Raw genomic sequence first — 16,325 nt, 5'->3', positions numbered from 1 at the left:
GCTATAAAATAAGTATCTTCTTCTGTTTTGACTGCATTTTTCAGTACATCCTCTTTGATATTTCCATCAGTCACTTTATCATCCCTAAGTGTCAGCTGATAATCCTCCAGTACTGTGTACAGTGGCTCAACATTGTCTGTATTTATGTTGTGAATTTTACTTGCAAATTCTATTGAGTCCTCTAGAACCTTCACTGCTTCCCTGGAATTATGCAATTGATTTAGACAATTTAGTTACTTATTATAACGACTTTCTTACTTCCTCTCTAGATCCACAAGACTTAATTTCTCTAATAAAAATATATCCTCTTCAGAAATTTTAATTCTTTCTGTTTTCTCACTAAATTGCGACTTTACAGTTTGTTGTGGTACTTTTGTCTTATACTTTATCTCCTTCCAATCAAATACTTTCTTAGTAGAACTACAAAAAGTCCTTAATTTAATTAAATTTTGAAGATTTCTTGAAATCATTTTAATTTCTATTTCATGTGAACTTAATCCGAACGACGAATCATCCGACATTGTTTACAACAACAATGATACGAAAAATTTGTGTAAGAAAATATTCCATTTTAATTAATGATTTCGAGCCCCACAGTGTGATTTCTGTAATTCAATCGTCAAAGAAAGATGTAAAGAAAGTGAAAAGTGTAAAAAGAAAGAATGACAAGACACACAATGAAGAGAAAAAGGTACAAAATAATGTCAATGAAATGGGAATTCAAATGATCAACGAGAAATTAAGCCGGCAAATTTTCGGGAACATCCAGAAGCCTGTATTTAATGCTGAAGTCATCGAAAAGTATCGTAAAGAACTAGTAAGTCATGGAATAACCAATTTGGAGACTCCAGTACTTCCTGATGTTGATCTAAAACTTCCAAAATTAATGGGAAGTAACATTGAGGAGCATTTCTACAATATTGCTAAGAAGCAAGTACAGGAATATGAAAAGCTTATCAAGGATATATTAATAGCTCAAATTCCACAAATGCCAAAAGTAAGTAATTGAAACATCCAATCAGAATCTTTTATAACGAATACTTTCTCATTAATAATCCAGAAATGGATATTTGTAGCAGGCTGGACATGCTATGATGCTGAAAAAGGAACGTCGTATTCAGTGCCTTATCCTCAGGAAGATATTTTAGTTTTTGATGTTGAAGTATGTATGAACGCTGGAAGCTTTCCAGTTATCGCCACTGCTGTTGGACCTAAACATTGGTATTCGTGGACTAACAAGAAGCTTATAAATCTTCCCAAAACTGACACAAAATCTATGAAACTAACACCAGATGACTTAATTCCTATGGAATCGACAATAGAAGATACAGGAATAAATCTTTGTGATAGATTAAAAAAGCCACGACTAGTTATTGGACATAATGTATCATTTGATCGTGCCCGAATAAAGGAACAGTATTGGTTAGAAAGCACTGGAACTAGATTTCTTGATACAATGGCTCTTCATGTGTGCGTTAGTGGAGTTACAAGTTATCAAAGAGCAATGATGAAGTCACATAAGGAATTATCAGAAGAAGATCAGAGTTGGGGAGGATTGACATCATTAAATAGTCTCAAAGAAGTTCATAAATTATATTGTAAAAAGGAAGAAACTTTAGATAAGGAAATAAGAAATATATTTATGGAAGGAAGCCTAAAAGACATCCGAAATGACTTTCAGAACTTAATGACCTATTGTGCCAATGACGTTATAGCAACAAATGAAGTAACTAAACAGCTTTATCCTCTTTTTGAGCAAAGATTTCCACATCCAGCTACTCTTGCCGGTATGTTTGAGTTAGGATTAGCTTATTTACCAATTAATAGTAATTGGAATCGATACATAAATGAAGCAAATTTAGCATATGAAGATTTAGACATTGAATCCAAAGCATTATTATCCCAAAGAGCTGATCATGCTTGTAGGCTTAAGCATAATGATGAATACAAAAATCATTTATGGATGTGGGATCAAGATTGGTCTGAACAGGAACTAAAACTTAAGAAAGGAAAAGCTAAAATATACAATAAGAATATTGAGGACATATCGAATAAAAGCAAAGAATTTCATAATTTAAGTAGCAAATTTCTAAGAATTATGCAAAAGAAGATTCTATTGCCTGCTCGTAGGCCTCTTCTTCCTGGATATCCACTTTGGTATAGAAATTTGTGTGTTAAGGACAATGGATCTAAAGATTGGACGCCAGGTGTTTCAGATATAGGAACAGGAATGCAAATCGCTCCCAAATTATTATCACTTTGTTGGGAGGGATTTCCATTGCATTTTATAAGGTACGGAAACATTTTAATGATTTGAGTATTTTTAATCCTGAGATTTAATTCAAAATTTTATCATTAATTCTTACAGAGGAGAAGGCTGGGGATTTTTGATGCCGATTAAAAGTCAGCGAGAAGAAGGCGAGTCAGGGAAAATTCCACTAGAAGCACTGGTCAAGAAATGTCCACTACGAACTGAAAACATGACAGCAAATGAAAGTGAAAGCTGTGAAGCTATGGCAAGTTTGTGGACAGACGTTGAGAAGAATATAAGTAAAAAGTCTTATTATAACAAGAAAGGCAAGAAGTATACAGAATCAAAAGTTGATGATAGATATTGTGGATCAGGAGTTTGGTGTAATATTGAGCTAGAAAATTGCTTTTGGTTCTTTAAACTCCCTCATAAAGATGGAAAGTCAAAGAATGTTGGAAATCCTCTAGCTAAAGACTTTATTAATAAATTTTCTGAGAATGTGCTGACCGGTGAAGGACAAGTTGCAGAAAGAGTTATAGAAATAGCAAGAATGCTTTCATATTGGCGAAATAATCGAGACAGAATTATGGGACAAATGAAAGTATGGCTACCATCTTCATCACTTCCAAAACATTTAGCAACAAAGGAAATGGAATATGGCGCAATTATTCCTCAAGTGGTTGTGTGTGGAACATTAACAAGACGTGCTATGGAACCGACTTGGATGACTGCAAGCAACTCAAAATTTGAACGAATCGGTTCCGAACTAAGAGGAATGGTACAAGCACCTGAAAACTATAAAATTGTCGGTGCAGATGTAGATTCTCAAGAATTATGGATTGCTTCCTTGTTAGGAGATACAGATAGGAAAATTCACGGCTCAACAGCTTTTGGATGGATGACATTAAGTGGAACTAAATCTAATGGAACTGATCTACACACAATTACAGCAAAGGCTGTAGGAATTTCAAGAGACCATGCCAAAGTTATAAATTATGCTCGAATTTACGGTGCAGGTCAAAATTTCGCCCAGACACTTTTAAAGCAGTTTAATCCATCAATATCAGACAATGAAGCAAAATCTAAGGCTATGAAAATGTTTGCGATGACAAAAGGCAAGAAGGTTTATTATCCATTACCAGAATACGAAGATGAATATCCAACGGCTAAAGGATTTTCACAATTTGAAGCTATGCGAATTGCTTCCAATTATTCCAAAAATGTCCTTGAAATGTTCTCAAAATCTCAATGGCATGGCGGAAGTGAAAGCGCTATGTTCAACAAGCTTGAAGAAATTGCTGATAGTGAGTTGCCTGTAACTCCCTTCCTTAAATGTAGATTAAGTCGCGCCTTAGAACCACAATCAGGAATTGATGATAGATTTCTACCAACTCGAATTAATTGGGTTGTTCAATCTGGTGCTGTTGACTTCCTTCACTTAATGTTGGTGTCTATGCGATGGATTATGGGCGATAAAATTAGATTTTGTCTAAGTTTTCATGATGAAGTCCGATATATTGTCAAAGATGAAGACGCTGATAAAACTGCACTAGCCATGCATGTCACTAATCTCCTTACACGATCATTTTGTGCATCAAAACTTGGATTTTGTGACTTGCCACAGTCAATAGCTTTCTTCACTTCCGTTGAAATTGATAAAATTCTTAGAAAAGAAGCTGAAAATGACTGTAAAACTCCATCAAATCTTCATGGATTCACAAACGGCTACTCAATAAATTTTGGCGAGTCTGTTGATGTATATGAAGCTGTTAAAAGAGTAGGAAATGATATGACAACATGGAAAATATAGTTATTTTGTAGTATTATTTAAATATATTTTATTATAAAATATACAAATGAGTAGTTAATTTATTTACTTATAATAATTAGACAGGACATCGTCTGGACTTGGCGATTAAACGAAACTTGTCACGAACTTTCATCCAATTTTAATGAACAATTTGCCTACTTTGATTAAAATTGTAAATTATTTAACTGAAAACTGATCAAAGAAACCCAGGAAATTTAATTTCTTTTAAATAATTTATTCAAATACTCAAAAGCTCTTTAACTAGGTCTGGGAATGGCTGTAGATCTTTAGGAAACTCATAAAATTTAGGTGCTTTTCTTGGCAAAAGCTCGTCATGTTCCTTCCAAAACTTCTCTCTTATTAAGTCATCATAAATTGGAATTACAACTTTTCTTGTCTTGCTTTCATCTATTTTAATCTGTTTCGTAAGAAGTATGGTTCCTTTCCTATACATAGCTGGTAAATTGTTGTAATTAATTCCAAATTCACTAAAAAGCAGCTCATTCTTATCACTTGAGACTGTTCCTCGGAGCTTTTCTTCTGCTTCTACATTTGTTAATCCCTTTTTAAGGACTAAGTTCCAAAAGCATGTATTATAAAGATTATTAATATGAACATCAGCTTGTCTCCAGCTTAAATAGTCGCGGAGATTTTCAGTTGTTGGATATAACACATATCTAGCATCAAAACAAGGAGGATATTGGAGTTTTTGATCACCAAACCACCGGTTCCAATAGAATACAAAAGATGAGGTAAATAGGCTATTGACATTCGATACAATTTTGGAAGCTCTTCTGTTATAGACATTTGCAGTTCGATGAAACACAAATGAATATTCATCACTTTGTCCATAAGATAAAATAATCTCATTAAACTCTTTCATTACACATGCAGCAGCAAAGTTCATTAGATTCAAGCCTCTTAAATCATTAGGCTTCTCAAAATTATGTACATTTGCAAATTTGTGAAAGTTCTTTCCGTCAATTCTCACAATAATCCAGGTATTTTGTAAAATTTTATCATCTGCCTCAAATGACTGCAAAATAAAGATTCTTAAATGAAAGCGCATATTAATTATAGTAGATTTTACCTTAACATATTCAAATTTACTCTTTGCCATCGCTGTCCTTTGAAAATTTCGTTTTGATTGAATTAAAATATTTTTTAGACTACGCAGCAACATGTGTAAACAATCCAATGCTTTTCAAAACACTAATTTTGAAATTTTCGTGGCCGTTATTTTCCATACTGAAAATTTAACTAAAAGTCAACATCTAGATTGAGTATAATGTTAATATTTATTAATAAAGTAATAGTGGGCATAAGTATAATTTAGTATATAAATATGAATTTAACGTTCAGCCAGTTGCTTAAGCTGTTTAAGAACGGTCTCTAATAATTTCTTCTTGTCTCTTTCTGACTTTTTCAGCACAGTAAACATATTCTTCTTCTCAGCTTCACGGATCTTCTCAAGCAATACTATGATTGTAGATGGTTCGACTAATGAATAGCGATTTTCAGCCTTTCCATAATCATGCAAATAAACCGACCATTCTTCCAAGATCAATAAATCAAGCAATTGGCGAACTTGTGCGAAATATTTTGACAGTTCATTTTCTTTAAGTCCAGGAACTGGGTCACTTGCAGCAAAAAATTCACATTGCATTAAATCCAAGCTGATTTGTTGTATTGCACCGATTGTGACTTGTTTCACATCATCACTTAATAATAGTTTATAAATTGAATTTGCGATATGTTCACAGGCTTTTCTGCACGATACTAAAGCGACATTTGGTAAGATGAATGAGAAGCTATGGAAAGTGCTTTGAAGGAATGAAATCAAATCAGTAATGAATGGTGAAGCATGTCCAATTGATTCAGCCAATAGCCAGTCATAACTTTCGAGTTCCTCAAAGAATTCATCCAATTTTGAGCATAATTTGATCGATACTTGTTGTTCTGCTTCCGCTCGAGCGACCTAGACAAAAGTAATGCATTAATATACAGAATGAATCTACAAAAATTGCGATAAAATTACCTGAAACATTGCCATTGAAGGAGCTTGTTGATTTTGAGTGCCTGTCATTTTACAAACAAATTCATCCAAAAATGGACCAGCTTTTTCCAAATATTGAGTATCAATAATAATTTGAATGACCTGCTGTAGAGCTAAACTTGATCCCGGTGATTTAAAAACTAATGACAAACATCCAGAGAAGCTTCTTGTGAGCAACAAGTTGGCAGCTTTTCTGACCATTGTAGCAACTTCATTTGGTGACAAAGTTAGTTCCTCACTAAACTTCATACATGAAAACATAAATTCCATTGCTTGTTGATAGACTTCAGGGACCATTCTTGAGAATGGAAATTTCTTTGGGAAAGGTTGTTGTTCCAGTTGGTCTGAATGAAATGGGAAGCGCTCGAGGACACTTTCGTACTCTTCAATTGTGTTCGTTTCTAACGGAAGGAAGTCACAGTTACTTAAAATATCTCTAAATTCTATGACCCATCGTTGTAGCAGAACTTCATTGTAATGATCTCTAAGCTCTAGTAAAAAGTCAAATAATTGAGTGACTGTATATCCATGATATTTAAGAGTCGTTATGCTGAGCATTATTAAATTTTTGATTCTCAAAAGAATATTTGGATCTGTGCATGATGATGAACTCATACTCAAGACATTTATGGCTTTGCCTAAAGATGTATTCCACAGATCCTCTAAATAGCTTCTTGTCACAATCTCTCCATTGCTTGTATTCATCACATGATCTTCAACAATAAAGAATCCAACAATTGAGTAAATGTACTTTTTATAAGCATCCAAATTGTCATGCATAGCTTGTGGAGCTTGTAGGACAAGTTTTGCTTGATCTTTTCGTTGTTTCTGATAATACTTGGCAAAATACTCTTTATCGTCTAGAACTGTATAAATGTGTAGACAGCGATAAATTGGTGAAAAGTCAATGAGATCTGCAGCACAAAGTTCTTCTTCATCAATTGAATATTCTTCAGACATTTTAGCTGTATGATCTTCAAGTACGGTCTTTAAATTACGTTTCTGTGATTCTTTTGTATGTCTTAAAGCTCTTTCGCCAATAAAATGAGAATAATCTCTTACTTTTTGAAGGAACTCGCAGAAGTCATCTAAAGATTTGATCTCTTTCTTTAATCTTGGAATGTTTTCATTGATAGCTGTTGCAAATCTATAATTTGCTACTTTTGGAAGATGTTCTCTTTCAAGGACTTCTAATGTCTTAAGTGCTGGATAATATCGCTTTTCGTTTACTTGCTTCATTAGTTTTGAGTAACATTCCAAAACCGGCATACAAATCGATAATGTCTCAATTGTAGATGCAATATTACTTTCAACCTTTCTTGCTTCAAGGAGCTCATATCCTTTCTTGATTAATCCTTGATTTGCTTCATTTAATGCATTATTTAAGCTGATAACTTCTGTATTTAAATTATTTGTCTGTGCCCTTACTTGCAAGAGTTCTCGAATGCTGTCAATGAATCCTTGATAATCGCGGCATATTCTTTCAATTTCTTTGTCGTGGTGAACGATTCTCTTCTCCAGAATAGCTGCATGTTGCTCACAAACTACTTCTAATTTAGAATCACTTTGTAATAATGTTCGGAAAGTGCTTTGGTAATTCTCTTCTACTGCTTCGATCTCCTGAATTAGTATATTTGTCGTCATCACTTGATTTGCTTCCTAAAGATCTTTAATTAAGCGAGATTAAGCAAAAATATTAATTTTATCAATTTTTGTTATTGTTGTGAAAATCTATGTTTAATCTGATGTGTAAATATTTACATATCATATGTTTGAAAATTCAAAATACGTTACACAATTCATGTCATGGTTTTGCTATTTACAGCTTCTGACTAATCGAAAGATAAGACTACTAGTTTAATTAAAAAGAAAATTTAAATGTCTATTCATTAGCTATGAATAATCTCACTATATCATGTTAGATCTTTGAAATTTCATGAAATCAAGTATTAATGCATGTTATGAGCAGTGATGTAAATTAATTTTGGTTTTTAACGGTTTTAGAAAATTTGGATTTTATCATAAATTTTGCTATAATTTGCTATAAAGTACCAAAATTCACATTCAGATTCATTATAATTTGCGACTTCAAACAGTAAACCACGTATCATTAAAAACTAACCAAAAACCTTAAATAAATTAAATTAATTGTTGTGATAACATTAACTAAAAAGAATTAACTATGTCTATGTGCCCATTTGGATTCAGTGCCTTTGAAATGGACGGTAAGTAACTTGAAGAAAGATCCAGAAATGAAGCACGTGCATCCTTAAAGACAAAAGAATCTAATCTATTGTTCTCTTTATTTAGGTTTGGAACCACGTTTTGGTTTAGGACTTGCTCCAAGCGATTTCTTTTCTGATCGATTGGTTCCTCGTAGTGGAATGCATCATTTGATGACTGGATATAAACGTCCATGGTCTTTACGCCAAACTGCAAAGGACATGGTCAAAGATCAAAAGAATCTTCACTTTGGAAAGGACGGTTTTCAAGCTTCTGTCGATGTTCACCATTTCCAACCTAGTGAAATTACGGTTAAAACCATCGACAATCAAATTATTGTTGAAGGAAGACACGAGGAACGAGATGATGGACACGGATCTATTCAACGTCATTTCGTCCGCAAATATATGTTGCCTAAAGAATATGACATGAATTCCGTTCATTCACAATTGTCATCTGATGGAGTTTTGACCATTAAAGCTCCACCTCCACCAGCATTATCAGGAAGCTCAGAAAAGCACGTTCCTATAACTCATACGAACACTCCAGCACATTTGAACATTAAGGACCATGCAAAATCACCACAATGTCCACATGATAATAATGGAAAGTCACCTGCTGTCAGCAAATCTTAAATAACTTTTTTTTAACATGTTTATTATTTTTAATTTGTTCCTATTAAGTCAATCCGCGGATATGGCATTGAAGGCCTATCAAACATTATTGTTTAAATGAAATGGAATTATTAAAGCTTTTTATAATGGCCTAAAACCTATGTTGTGTACCCAAAAAGATAATAAAAGAATGAAATAATAAGTTCTTGTTGTTTTATGTAGACATTCATGTAGAATGTATGATGAAACATTGTGGGAAGTAGAAGAGAAGAAAATATTGTATAGGCATGCTTTCATCACATTCTAAGTGAGTTACAGATTAAAAATTAGGTAAATACTCAAATGAAATGAAGAAGTATAAAGGCACAAATTCCGTGCCATAATAATGTTTGAAAAGTGAAGTAAACTTTAAATGCAATTAATGTGTGAATCTGTTAATTCTCATGCATAAATATAATATGATTTGACCTCAATATTCTTTGTGTGTTCTCAGGTGCTGCTGCGTTTATTTTATGAACCATGCGATGATTTCATATACAATTTTTAATTAATTCTCTGTGTGCTTTTCCTAATACTTATTCATACATACTGCCTTTTTGCATCTCTACGTCTATGGATACATATTCTGTAATAATAATATATTGTCGTATATCAGTGATTATCTATCGATAGTGCAATGACCAATGAGGAAGTAAATCAAGTTGTTGAGGATCGAACGTAAGTTGCATTATTATGTGATACATGCATAAGTTACTTCAAGTACAATGCCATAAAGCTTGCTTACTTTTTAGCCATATACAGTCCGTTTTTATTATTATTTTTATTGTTATACTATATTATTCATAGACTTGCATATAGATGTGAAGTAACAAGAGGAAAATGAAAAAAGATTGAAAAATCAGTTGCCACATTTTCTCTCGTGTCGATTCCGTACACTTTTCATCAAAACTAATTCATTTTCTATATAAAAATTCACTCAAAAAGTAATTGTTTTATTGAAAATAGCTACAAATTGGCTCTAAAGAGATCATAATAATACATTGAATAGATGACCCATTTCAAATGTATTTATACAGACATCGCTTGTAAGGAAAGAAAGAAATCAATGACTGAACATCAAAAAAAAAAAAAAATGGAATTGAGAATGAATGTGTTGCATAATAACCAAAAACTTATATATTGTATACTCATAAATTATGTTCCGTTTGACCCAAATACACAATGCACATTGATTCCAAATAAATAATCGTTCTGATTATTTGATACCTCAATTCATTTTAGATTATGTTTCACGCTCAATACAGAACATAATAACTTATGCTGGATGTTTTTTATTGTTTTATCAAGTGCAAAATACTTTCACGTCTCGTTTTTTCTTTCTTTACATCCATAACTGGATTATACAATCTGATTCAATATGTATCGGCATTTACACAAAATACCACTTAATCATGGAAAAATTTGCATATATCTATCATTTAATAGTTTTATATTATTTCTGATTATGAATCACACGAAATAAAAACTGATTAAATCATATTGTGTGGATGTATATATTGTAATCTGATATTCTTCAAGTCAGTCACAAAGTCATCGCGAACTATATATGTTTAAAATAATTTTATAATCATGATTCTGCTTTGGGTTTTATAGCTTTTGACTAGGCTATAAACTTCAGTGTGTTTAGTCGGCTTGTTTTTAAAATTTCGGGAAGCAGATTTGACATAATCTTTCGCATTTTAATATTATTGACTTATCGACTGACTGCGTGAGTAAACTTCAAAAGATCACATTAAGTTTGGATTTCGCAATTCAAATTTGATGATCCGCAAAGCTCAAGTAGGTATTCAAATTAAAGATTGTGTAAATAAATCCTACGATTTGAAAATTGGGATTAAATAAATCCAACAGATTAGAAACCAATCTAAGCAATCATGATCCATAAATAACTAGCTAGATAAGATCCGATGAGCATAATTAATCTAGGCGAAGTAGATTCTTTAAGCTCGTTCAGATCCAGTGCGCGTCGCACCATTTTATTTACTCACTCATCCATGATACAGCCTATAACTCAACAAAGTAAATGCCAATAATAAGAAGAAAAAAATCACATTTGATGGGAAATATCCAAAGAATAATCGTTTGCACATCTTGAATATAATGATTCATGTTTGGTGCATTGAACAGCACAGCACGTCTAGACAAAAAGTGTTTCATGCACATTAAATAGCGGACAACAAAAAAATAATGAGTCAGTCACAAAGAAATTGTTAAAAAACCATGGAAAATTGTTTAAAAATAAACAAAAAATTTTTCGCATAGCTCTACATTAAGTTCTAGTATAAGTGCGGAAAAATCAATGAATTATAAAGTATGACAGAAAGAGAGGAAGAGAAAATTGCTCTCATCTGCATCCAATTTTTTACACTTTATATTTCATGGCTTGTTTTGGTTGCTTTACCGGTGATAACGACATCTGATTGCTGCGATTTTTATGTTGTATGTTTACATAATTTATGCAAAAAATTAAGTACCTATATAAAAAAAGAAAGTTGACGCTGTTGTTGCTGTTGCTGCTGCTGAGCGTCTGTTATATATTATTAAGTAAACCGATGGATTCGATCATTCCGCTTTGTTGATTAATCTATTGAATTGATGGAAGAAGATGAAAATGAGATTCATTATACTGAGTTATCTAAAGCTACTTAAATAAATTATTTATTAATATATATTCGGCACTGACTGCATTGTTTAATATCACAGCGATGGCTAGCACATTCTTCGTGTCAATCCAATAAATTATCTCGTTAAGTTTAAGTGCTGTTTCTATCACTGATTTCTGCTTTAATTATGTGTTTCTTGAGATTTTCTTATAATGGTGGACTTGAAATGACTTACTGTTCTAATCAAGATTGGTATTTAAAGGTCACTGTGAGTTAGTAAACCCAGACCTTGTGGAGATATCTTAATACTTTTTTAGAATTTGTCATATTTACTGAAAATGATTCAGAGGCTAGTTAATCCATACAGTAATATTAACAAGTACTTGGAAGTATAGATTTGAGAACTTGATATCTTTTGGATCGATCTGCAAACCACTACATATAAATTTTTGCACACTAATACAAAGAATGAATTTGTAAAATTAAACTTTCAAATTTTTACATAAATTTGACAAGATAAAATATTTTTATCATTTTAGTTAGTTAGATTAGTGAGTAATAAAGCATTTACAATGATTCTGTACTAGCAGTATTCAAGTAAAAACAGATAATTTCACAAATTAAATTTAATAATTTTTTTTCATAGTGTTAGTGTAGCATTGAATTCAAAATTTTGACCGTTAAAAACTGAAATACTTTTCTATGAGAATTTACCTGACTTGCACATGCTTATCTGATGTAAACTAGTGAAATGTGCTTAATCCACACTCTTATGCACGAGAATTTTCTGAAATTTATTTGTTGCTTTCGGAAGTTTCTGAAAAACATAAATAGGAAGTGAAAATGGAATTTGAACGTGATCTATCCAAAACCTTGAATTTCCATAAATATCAAATGTGAACGACCCTTGATAATATCAAGTTGATATGATACATTTATAGATTGCTACAGATGAGATAGTCATAATTCTTAAAAATTTATCATAATTTATAAACAAAACAAAAAAAAATCCACAGACAATAGAATGAGTGAGTATATGTGTCACATAATCTGCTTGCAGCAAATCTCTCATGTTGTTCATGCTTAATGATGTATTAAAAAAATTATCTCAACAATTGATTCAATATGAGGAGAGAAAAAAAAAAATAAAAATTTAGTCAGCAGAGGAAAGACATGAAAATAATATTGACTTGATTTGCATTTAGGCATAACGGTTTGGGGAAAAAAACAGCGACAAGACACAAAACAAACCGCGAGAAATTGAGCGATAGAATACAAAATATGGATGTTTATTTTGAGTTTCTCTCGTAGACTTAATTCACATGTTACTTATTTTTAGTTTTTATTCAATCCAACGCTAATTCAGTTTCTGCACTTTATGCTCTTTTGGAACAACTGGCAACACAGCACAGCACTTTTAAATATTTTTTTTCTCTCATTCTTCTGGCTGTATTTCTTTCTTTCAATACGATTCAGTTGAGGCCTCTCTCCACATGTTCGGTGTATATTCTTTTTCAGCCACTCAGTCTCGTTTTTCTCATTGAACTGTTCACTTCTTCCATTAAGTTTATCTATATAGTTTTATTTAGTCGTTTTTCTGTTTTTGGCTAAACAAATTAATTAATTAAGAAATTCGAGCAAATACAAAAAATCCTAAGTAAATTTCTATTGTAATCAGTGAATGGTATCCAATAAAAGAGACTAAAGAAGAAGTGAATAAAGCATAAAAAGGTGTTATAGATAACTTGAAAAGAAAGTTACATGTTTGATTGTGGATTAAAATGCATACTTAGTTAATGTTTTGGCTTTGATTATTCATCATTAAACTGATAATTTCATTACAATTGTGCCTGACCAGTAGTGCTGATTGAGTGTTGATGTGTTGTTGCATAAATAACAATTTTCACGTGAAAGTTTTTTGGATGAAGAAGGTGATAATTATATAGATTCTCTGACAGACTGACTTGAGTGTCTGTCTGTTTACCTTTTCATGACTTTTTGACCATTTGTTTCATTTCATCACACATCGTCCGGAAAGTATTCGAAAGCTTAAATGATTCAGAAAAAAACTGCAAATAATTGCTTTAAGAATGTGTGTATATATCTAAAAGAGAAAGGCTTATGGACGCATGAAAAGTGATAAAACATTGGGATATATTTATCTGGCTATTCACATGTTCAGGAGTAAAATTTAGAATTTTTAACGGTTTCGTAAAATTTAACGATTTTAAAAAATTTGAATTTCATGCAAAAAAATGAACTTGACGAAAATGAAGTGTCGATTACTAAACGAATAAGAAACAGGAAAAAATATTCAAATTGTGCTCTAATTAAGATATTAAACAGTGAAGAAGTAGTTTTTTGCTTGTGGGAAGACAAAGACACGTTCTAAATTAGTAAAAGATTCAATTGAAAGAGGTCTATGTCCATAAATGTGATGACAAAGTCAAAAACAGCAAGAATCACAGCAGAAAAACAGGTTTTATTGAGTATAATAATATTAATAATTCCTTGTTCTTATTACATGATTGCTTTGCAATTGCACACAATTATCATACGCTGCTGAAGTATTATGTATGAATGCAGAAGAAGAAGAGAAAAAGAACGGACAACTCTTGATTTTTTTCTTTTACTTACCTAGATTTCATACTATACTATTATTATCAGATATAAGCTGTGAAACTGGAAAAGCAGCGGTATATCATGTACATAATACTACACATTGATTGAAAACGATTGAATATAGAGAGATATATAGGCAAATCGATTACATGCATCGTTTTAGTTCCAAGACTTGCCAAAATAATGCATGAACAGTAACATTTTCATTAAATATCTCACAATATTACACATAGCTAAAAATGGAAGTAACTAAGAAAAAAAAAACTACAAAACATCGTGCGTACATACATCGTACGTATTAAATTATTTAATGAGATTTCAATATAAAAACGAGAAGAGAAGGGAAGAAGAATAAGCCAAGATATTTGGGGAACTAAAAATAAGCAAGCAAACACACATATAGACTAAGTGTGAAATTTTTCAATTAAGTCAATCAATACCCTGTAATATATTTGTATGTACTTAATGCCTTTTGGATTATCTTCAATTCTTTCTACATTTTCCAAATTGCGAATAAATTACAGAAAAAACAATTTATACAAAGAAAAGAAAGACAGGCACTAAGTAGTCAAATGTATATAGAATGTGTGTGACTCATAATCACAAAAAATAAAATTCTGCTAGAAGCAGCTCTTTTAACTGTTTAGTTCTACCTTATATTCTGATAAGTCCGTTTTTGGGTGTGGACATTAGAATTAATGATAGAGTTATTGTATATCGCTATGAGCATAAGTTCATTGTGTTGAGCCATATCAGCCTTTTGTTATTTCTATTGATCACATAATGTGGATTAACCGTGTATTTTTGTGCCTACCTAATATATTGGTGCAAAACAAAATTTTTAACACTTTTTTTCCTTCTTTGTGTCTCTGTTTTTTCTCTCTTTGCAGACAGCAGTGTGAATGTAAATTAAAGCGAATAATTTTTTGTGTTTTTTTGGAGGTCTATTATTTTAAATTATAAAATATTAAAGCGAGAGGACGGACGACATCAACTTAAAAAACAAAACAAATCTCTCATTGCTTTAGTCATTACGTACAGTATAATTGAGTGACTGAGTACATTAAAATTCCGTTGATGGTTAAATCATCCGGCAATAGTGGAAAGAAGAAAATGGCCGGAACGGGCGAAGTTATGATTCAATTATTTTCATGCTGCATCCAGCAACAGAGTCCTACACGACGAACTCATCATCGTCAGAGAATACGAATTGATAGATCAATGATAGGAAATCCAACAAATTTCGTGCATACCGGTAACTGTTATTATTATTATTTTGTCTATGTCCATAACGTATTATTAATTTATCGATTGATTCTATCAAATTAGGGCATATTGGTTCAAATGATGCCGAGCTATCAACACGCCACTTAGATATTATTCAGAGCCAGATGCAAAGTAAAGGTGGCTATGATATTAATTCATTGAGAATTCAAGTGAGTAGTGACTGACTGATGAAATGAATAATAAATTTTATAAAGTCAATAATATTCACTTTTATCTTATTTTGCAGGCCTGTTGATTAATACATTCATATTCAAGATGACGAATAGCGATATTTCTCGTGAATCTCATGTCTATAATCAAAAAGCATTTCACTATTCATAGGATGTAAGAGAGAACTGGCCTAACATGAAACTTGTTGGAACTTCTTCGTTCATAGATTTAATTTAAGGAGAAATTAATTGATAGCAATCAAAAAAATTGTAGCTTCCAATCGACTTATTGTGACCCTTCATTATTATTATTTATAAATGCTTTCTTTTTGATTTATGTACTTATGTATTAATTTTGATTCGAATCAATTATTTCTATGCCGTAATTAATTAAACCATGTTGTGATGATTATTATTTGTTTTTATTTTCTCTATGTACATAGTTCCTTACCAATACAATTTCATTTTCTATTCAAGTGAATTATGATTAAGAATCTTAAGTTTTATAATGTAGTAATATGTGCCTCAAAGGATCATTGAAAATAAAAGATAAATTTTGAAATCCTAACAAGCTTTTCTTATTGGAAAATGACTTTATTTCACTTTAGGTTTCAGTAAACATAACGGTTAAAAATAATTCAAAATTTTCG

General features: G+C 31.7%; 5 protein-coding genes across 7 annotated transcripts; 3 read left to right on the top strand and 2 right to left on the bottom strand.

The window, feature by feature from the left end:
- Nucleotides 1–542: 542 nt before the first annotated feature.
- Nucleotides 543–4,063, top strand: PolG1 (DNA polymerase gamma, catalytic subunit tam). The gene is made up of 3 exons (XM_070643213.1): nt 543–997; nt 1,061–2,292; nt 2,369–4,063. The coding sequence occupies exons 1-3, from the start codon at nt 713–715 to the stop codon at nt 4,059–4,061; spliced, it is 3,210 nt and encodes a 1,069-aa protein (XP_070499314.1). The 5' UTR covers nt 543–712; the 3' UTR covers nt 4,062–4,063.
- A 212-nt stretch (nt 4,064–4,275) lies between these two features.
- THG (tRNA-histidine guanylyltransferase) lies at nt 4,276–5,259 on the bottom strand. The gene is made up of 2 exons (XM_070644131.1): nt 5,152–5,259; nt 4,276–5,097 (listed from the first exon to the last, which is right to left on the bottom strand). The coding sequence occupies exons 1-2, from the start codon at nt 5,242–5,244 to the stop codon at nt 4,300–4,302; spliced, it is 891 nt and encodes a 296-aa protein (XP_070500232.1). The 5' UTR covers nt 5,245–5,259; the 3' UTR covers nt 4,276–4,299.
- Nucleotides 5,260–5,340: 81 nt separating this feature from the next.
- On the bottom strand, nt 5,341–7,871 carry Sec15 (exocyst complex component Sec15). The gene is made up of 2 exons (XM_070642367.1): nt 6,100–7,871; nt 5,341–6,039 (listed from the first exon to the last, which is right to left on the bottom strand). Exons 1-2 carry the CDS (start codon nt 7,759–7,761, stop codon nt 5,413–5,415), a joined length of 2,289 nt encoding a protein of 762 aa, XP_070498468.1. The 5' UTR covers nt 7,762–7,871; the 3' UTR covers nt 5,341–5,412.
- A 332-nt stretch (nt 7,872–8,203) lies between these two features.
- Nucleotides 8,204–9,156, top strand: LOC139092756 (heat shock protein 23-like). Its single transcript, XM_070643293.1, has 2 exons — nt 8,204–8,342; nt 8,428–9,156. The coding sequence occupies exons 1-2, from the start codon at nt 8,300–8,302 to the stop codon at nt 8,973–8,975; spliced, it is 591 nt and encodes a 196-aa protein (XP_070499394.1). The 5' UTR covers nt 8,204–8,299; the 3' UTR covers nt 8,976–9,156.
- A 1,499-nt stretch (nt 9,157–10,655) lies between these two features.
- On the top strand, nt 10,656–16,189 carry Spec2 (CDC42 small effector protein Spec2). 3 transcript variants are annotated; one of them, XM_070642926.1, is made up of 4 exons: nt 10,656–10,793; nt 15,130–15,494; nt 15,569–15,675; nt 15,753–16,189. In XM_070642926.1, the coding sequence occupies exons 2-4, from the start codon at nt 15,317–15,319 to the stop codon at nt 15,759–15,761; spliced, it is 294 nt and encodes a 97-aa protein (XP_070499027.1). In that variant the 5' UTR covers nt 10,656–10,793; nt 15,130–15,316; the 3' UTR covers nt 15,762–16,189. The 3 variants fall into 3 exon arrangements, with proteins under 3 accessions (XP_070499027.1, XP_070499019.1, XP_070499011.1); XM_070642918.1 differs by lacking the exon at nt 10,656–10,793 and adding an exon at nt 13,148–13,348; XM_070642910.1 differs by lacking the exon at nt 10,656–10,793 and adding an exon at nt 13,148–13,548.
- Nucleotides 16,190–16,325: the final 136 nt, after the last annotated feature.

Source organism: Chironomus tepperi, unplaced genomic scaffold, assembly GCF_022539635.2.
Source record: "Chironomus tepperi strain 1889 unplaced genomic scaffold, CSIRO-AGI_Ctep_v1 contig_16, whole genome shotgun sequence".
NCBI classification, from domain to species: Eukaryota; Metazoa; Arthropoda; class Insecta; order Diptera; family Chironomidae; genus Chironomus; species Chironomus tepperi.
Note: the sequence above shows the minus strand (reverse complement) of the source record. Positions and strands in the feature narration are given on the sequence as shown.

Coding starts and splice junctions, on each gene's coding strand:
- PolG1 (XM_070643213.1), top strand. CDS start 713: ATGGGAATTCAAATGATCAACGAGAAATTAAGCCGGCAAATTTTCGGG. Junction 998..1,060: donor AAATTCCACAAATGCCAAAA/GTAAGTAATTGA, acceptor TTAATAATCCAG/AAATGGATATTTGTAGCAGG. Junction 2,293..2,368: donor TTTCCATTGCATTTTATAAG/GTACGGAAACAT, acceptor TAATTCTTACAG/AGGAGAAGGCTGGGGATTTT.
- THG (XM_070644131.1), bottom strand. CDS start 5,244: ATGTTGCTGCGTAGTCTAAAAAATATTTTAATTCAATCAAAACGAAAT. Junction 5,098..5,151: donor GTAAATTTGAATATGTTAAG/GTAAAATCTACT, acceptor TTTATTTTGCAG/TCATTTGAGGCAGATGATAA.
- Spec2 (XM_070642926.1), top strand. CDS start 15,317: ATGGTTAAATCATCCGGCAATAGTGGAAAGAAGAAAATGGCCGGAACG. Junction 15,495..15,568: donor AACAAATTTCGTGCATACCG/GTAACTGTTATT, acceptor CTATCAAATTAG/GGCATATTGGTTCAAATGAT.
- Sec15 (XM_070642367.1), bottom strand. CDS start 7,761: ATGACGACAAATATACTAATTCAGGAGATCGAAGCAGTAGAAGAGAAT. Junction 6,040..6,099: donor CTTCAATGGCAATGTTTCAG/GTAATTTTATCG, acceptor ACTTTTGTCTAG/GTCGCTCGAGCGGAAGCAGA.
- LOC139092756 (XM_070643293.1), top strand. CDS start 8,300: ATGTCTATGTGCCCATTTGGATTCAGTGCCTTTGAAATGGACG. Junction 8,343..8,427: donor CAGTGCCTTTGAAATGGACG/GTAAGTAACTTG, acceptor CTCTTTATTTAG/GTTTGGAACCACGTTTTGGT.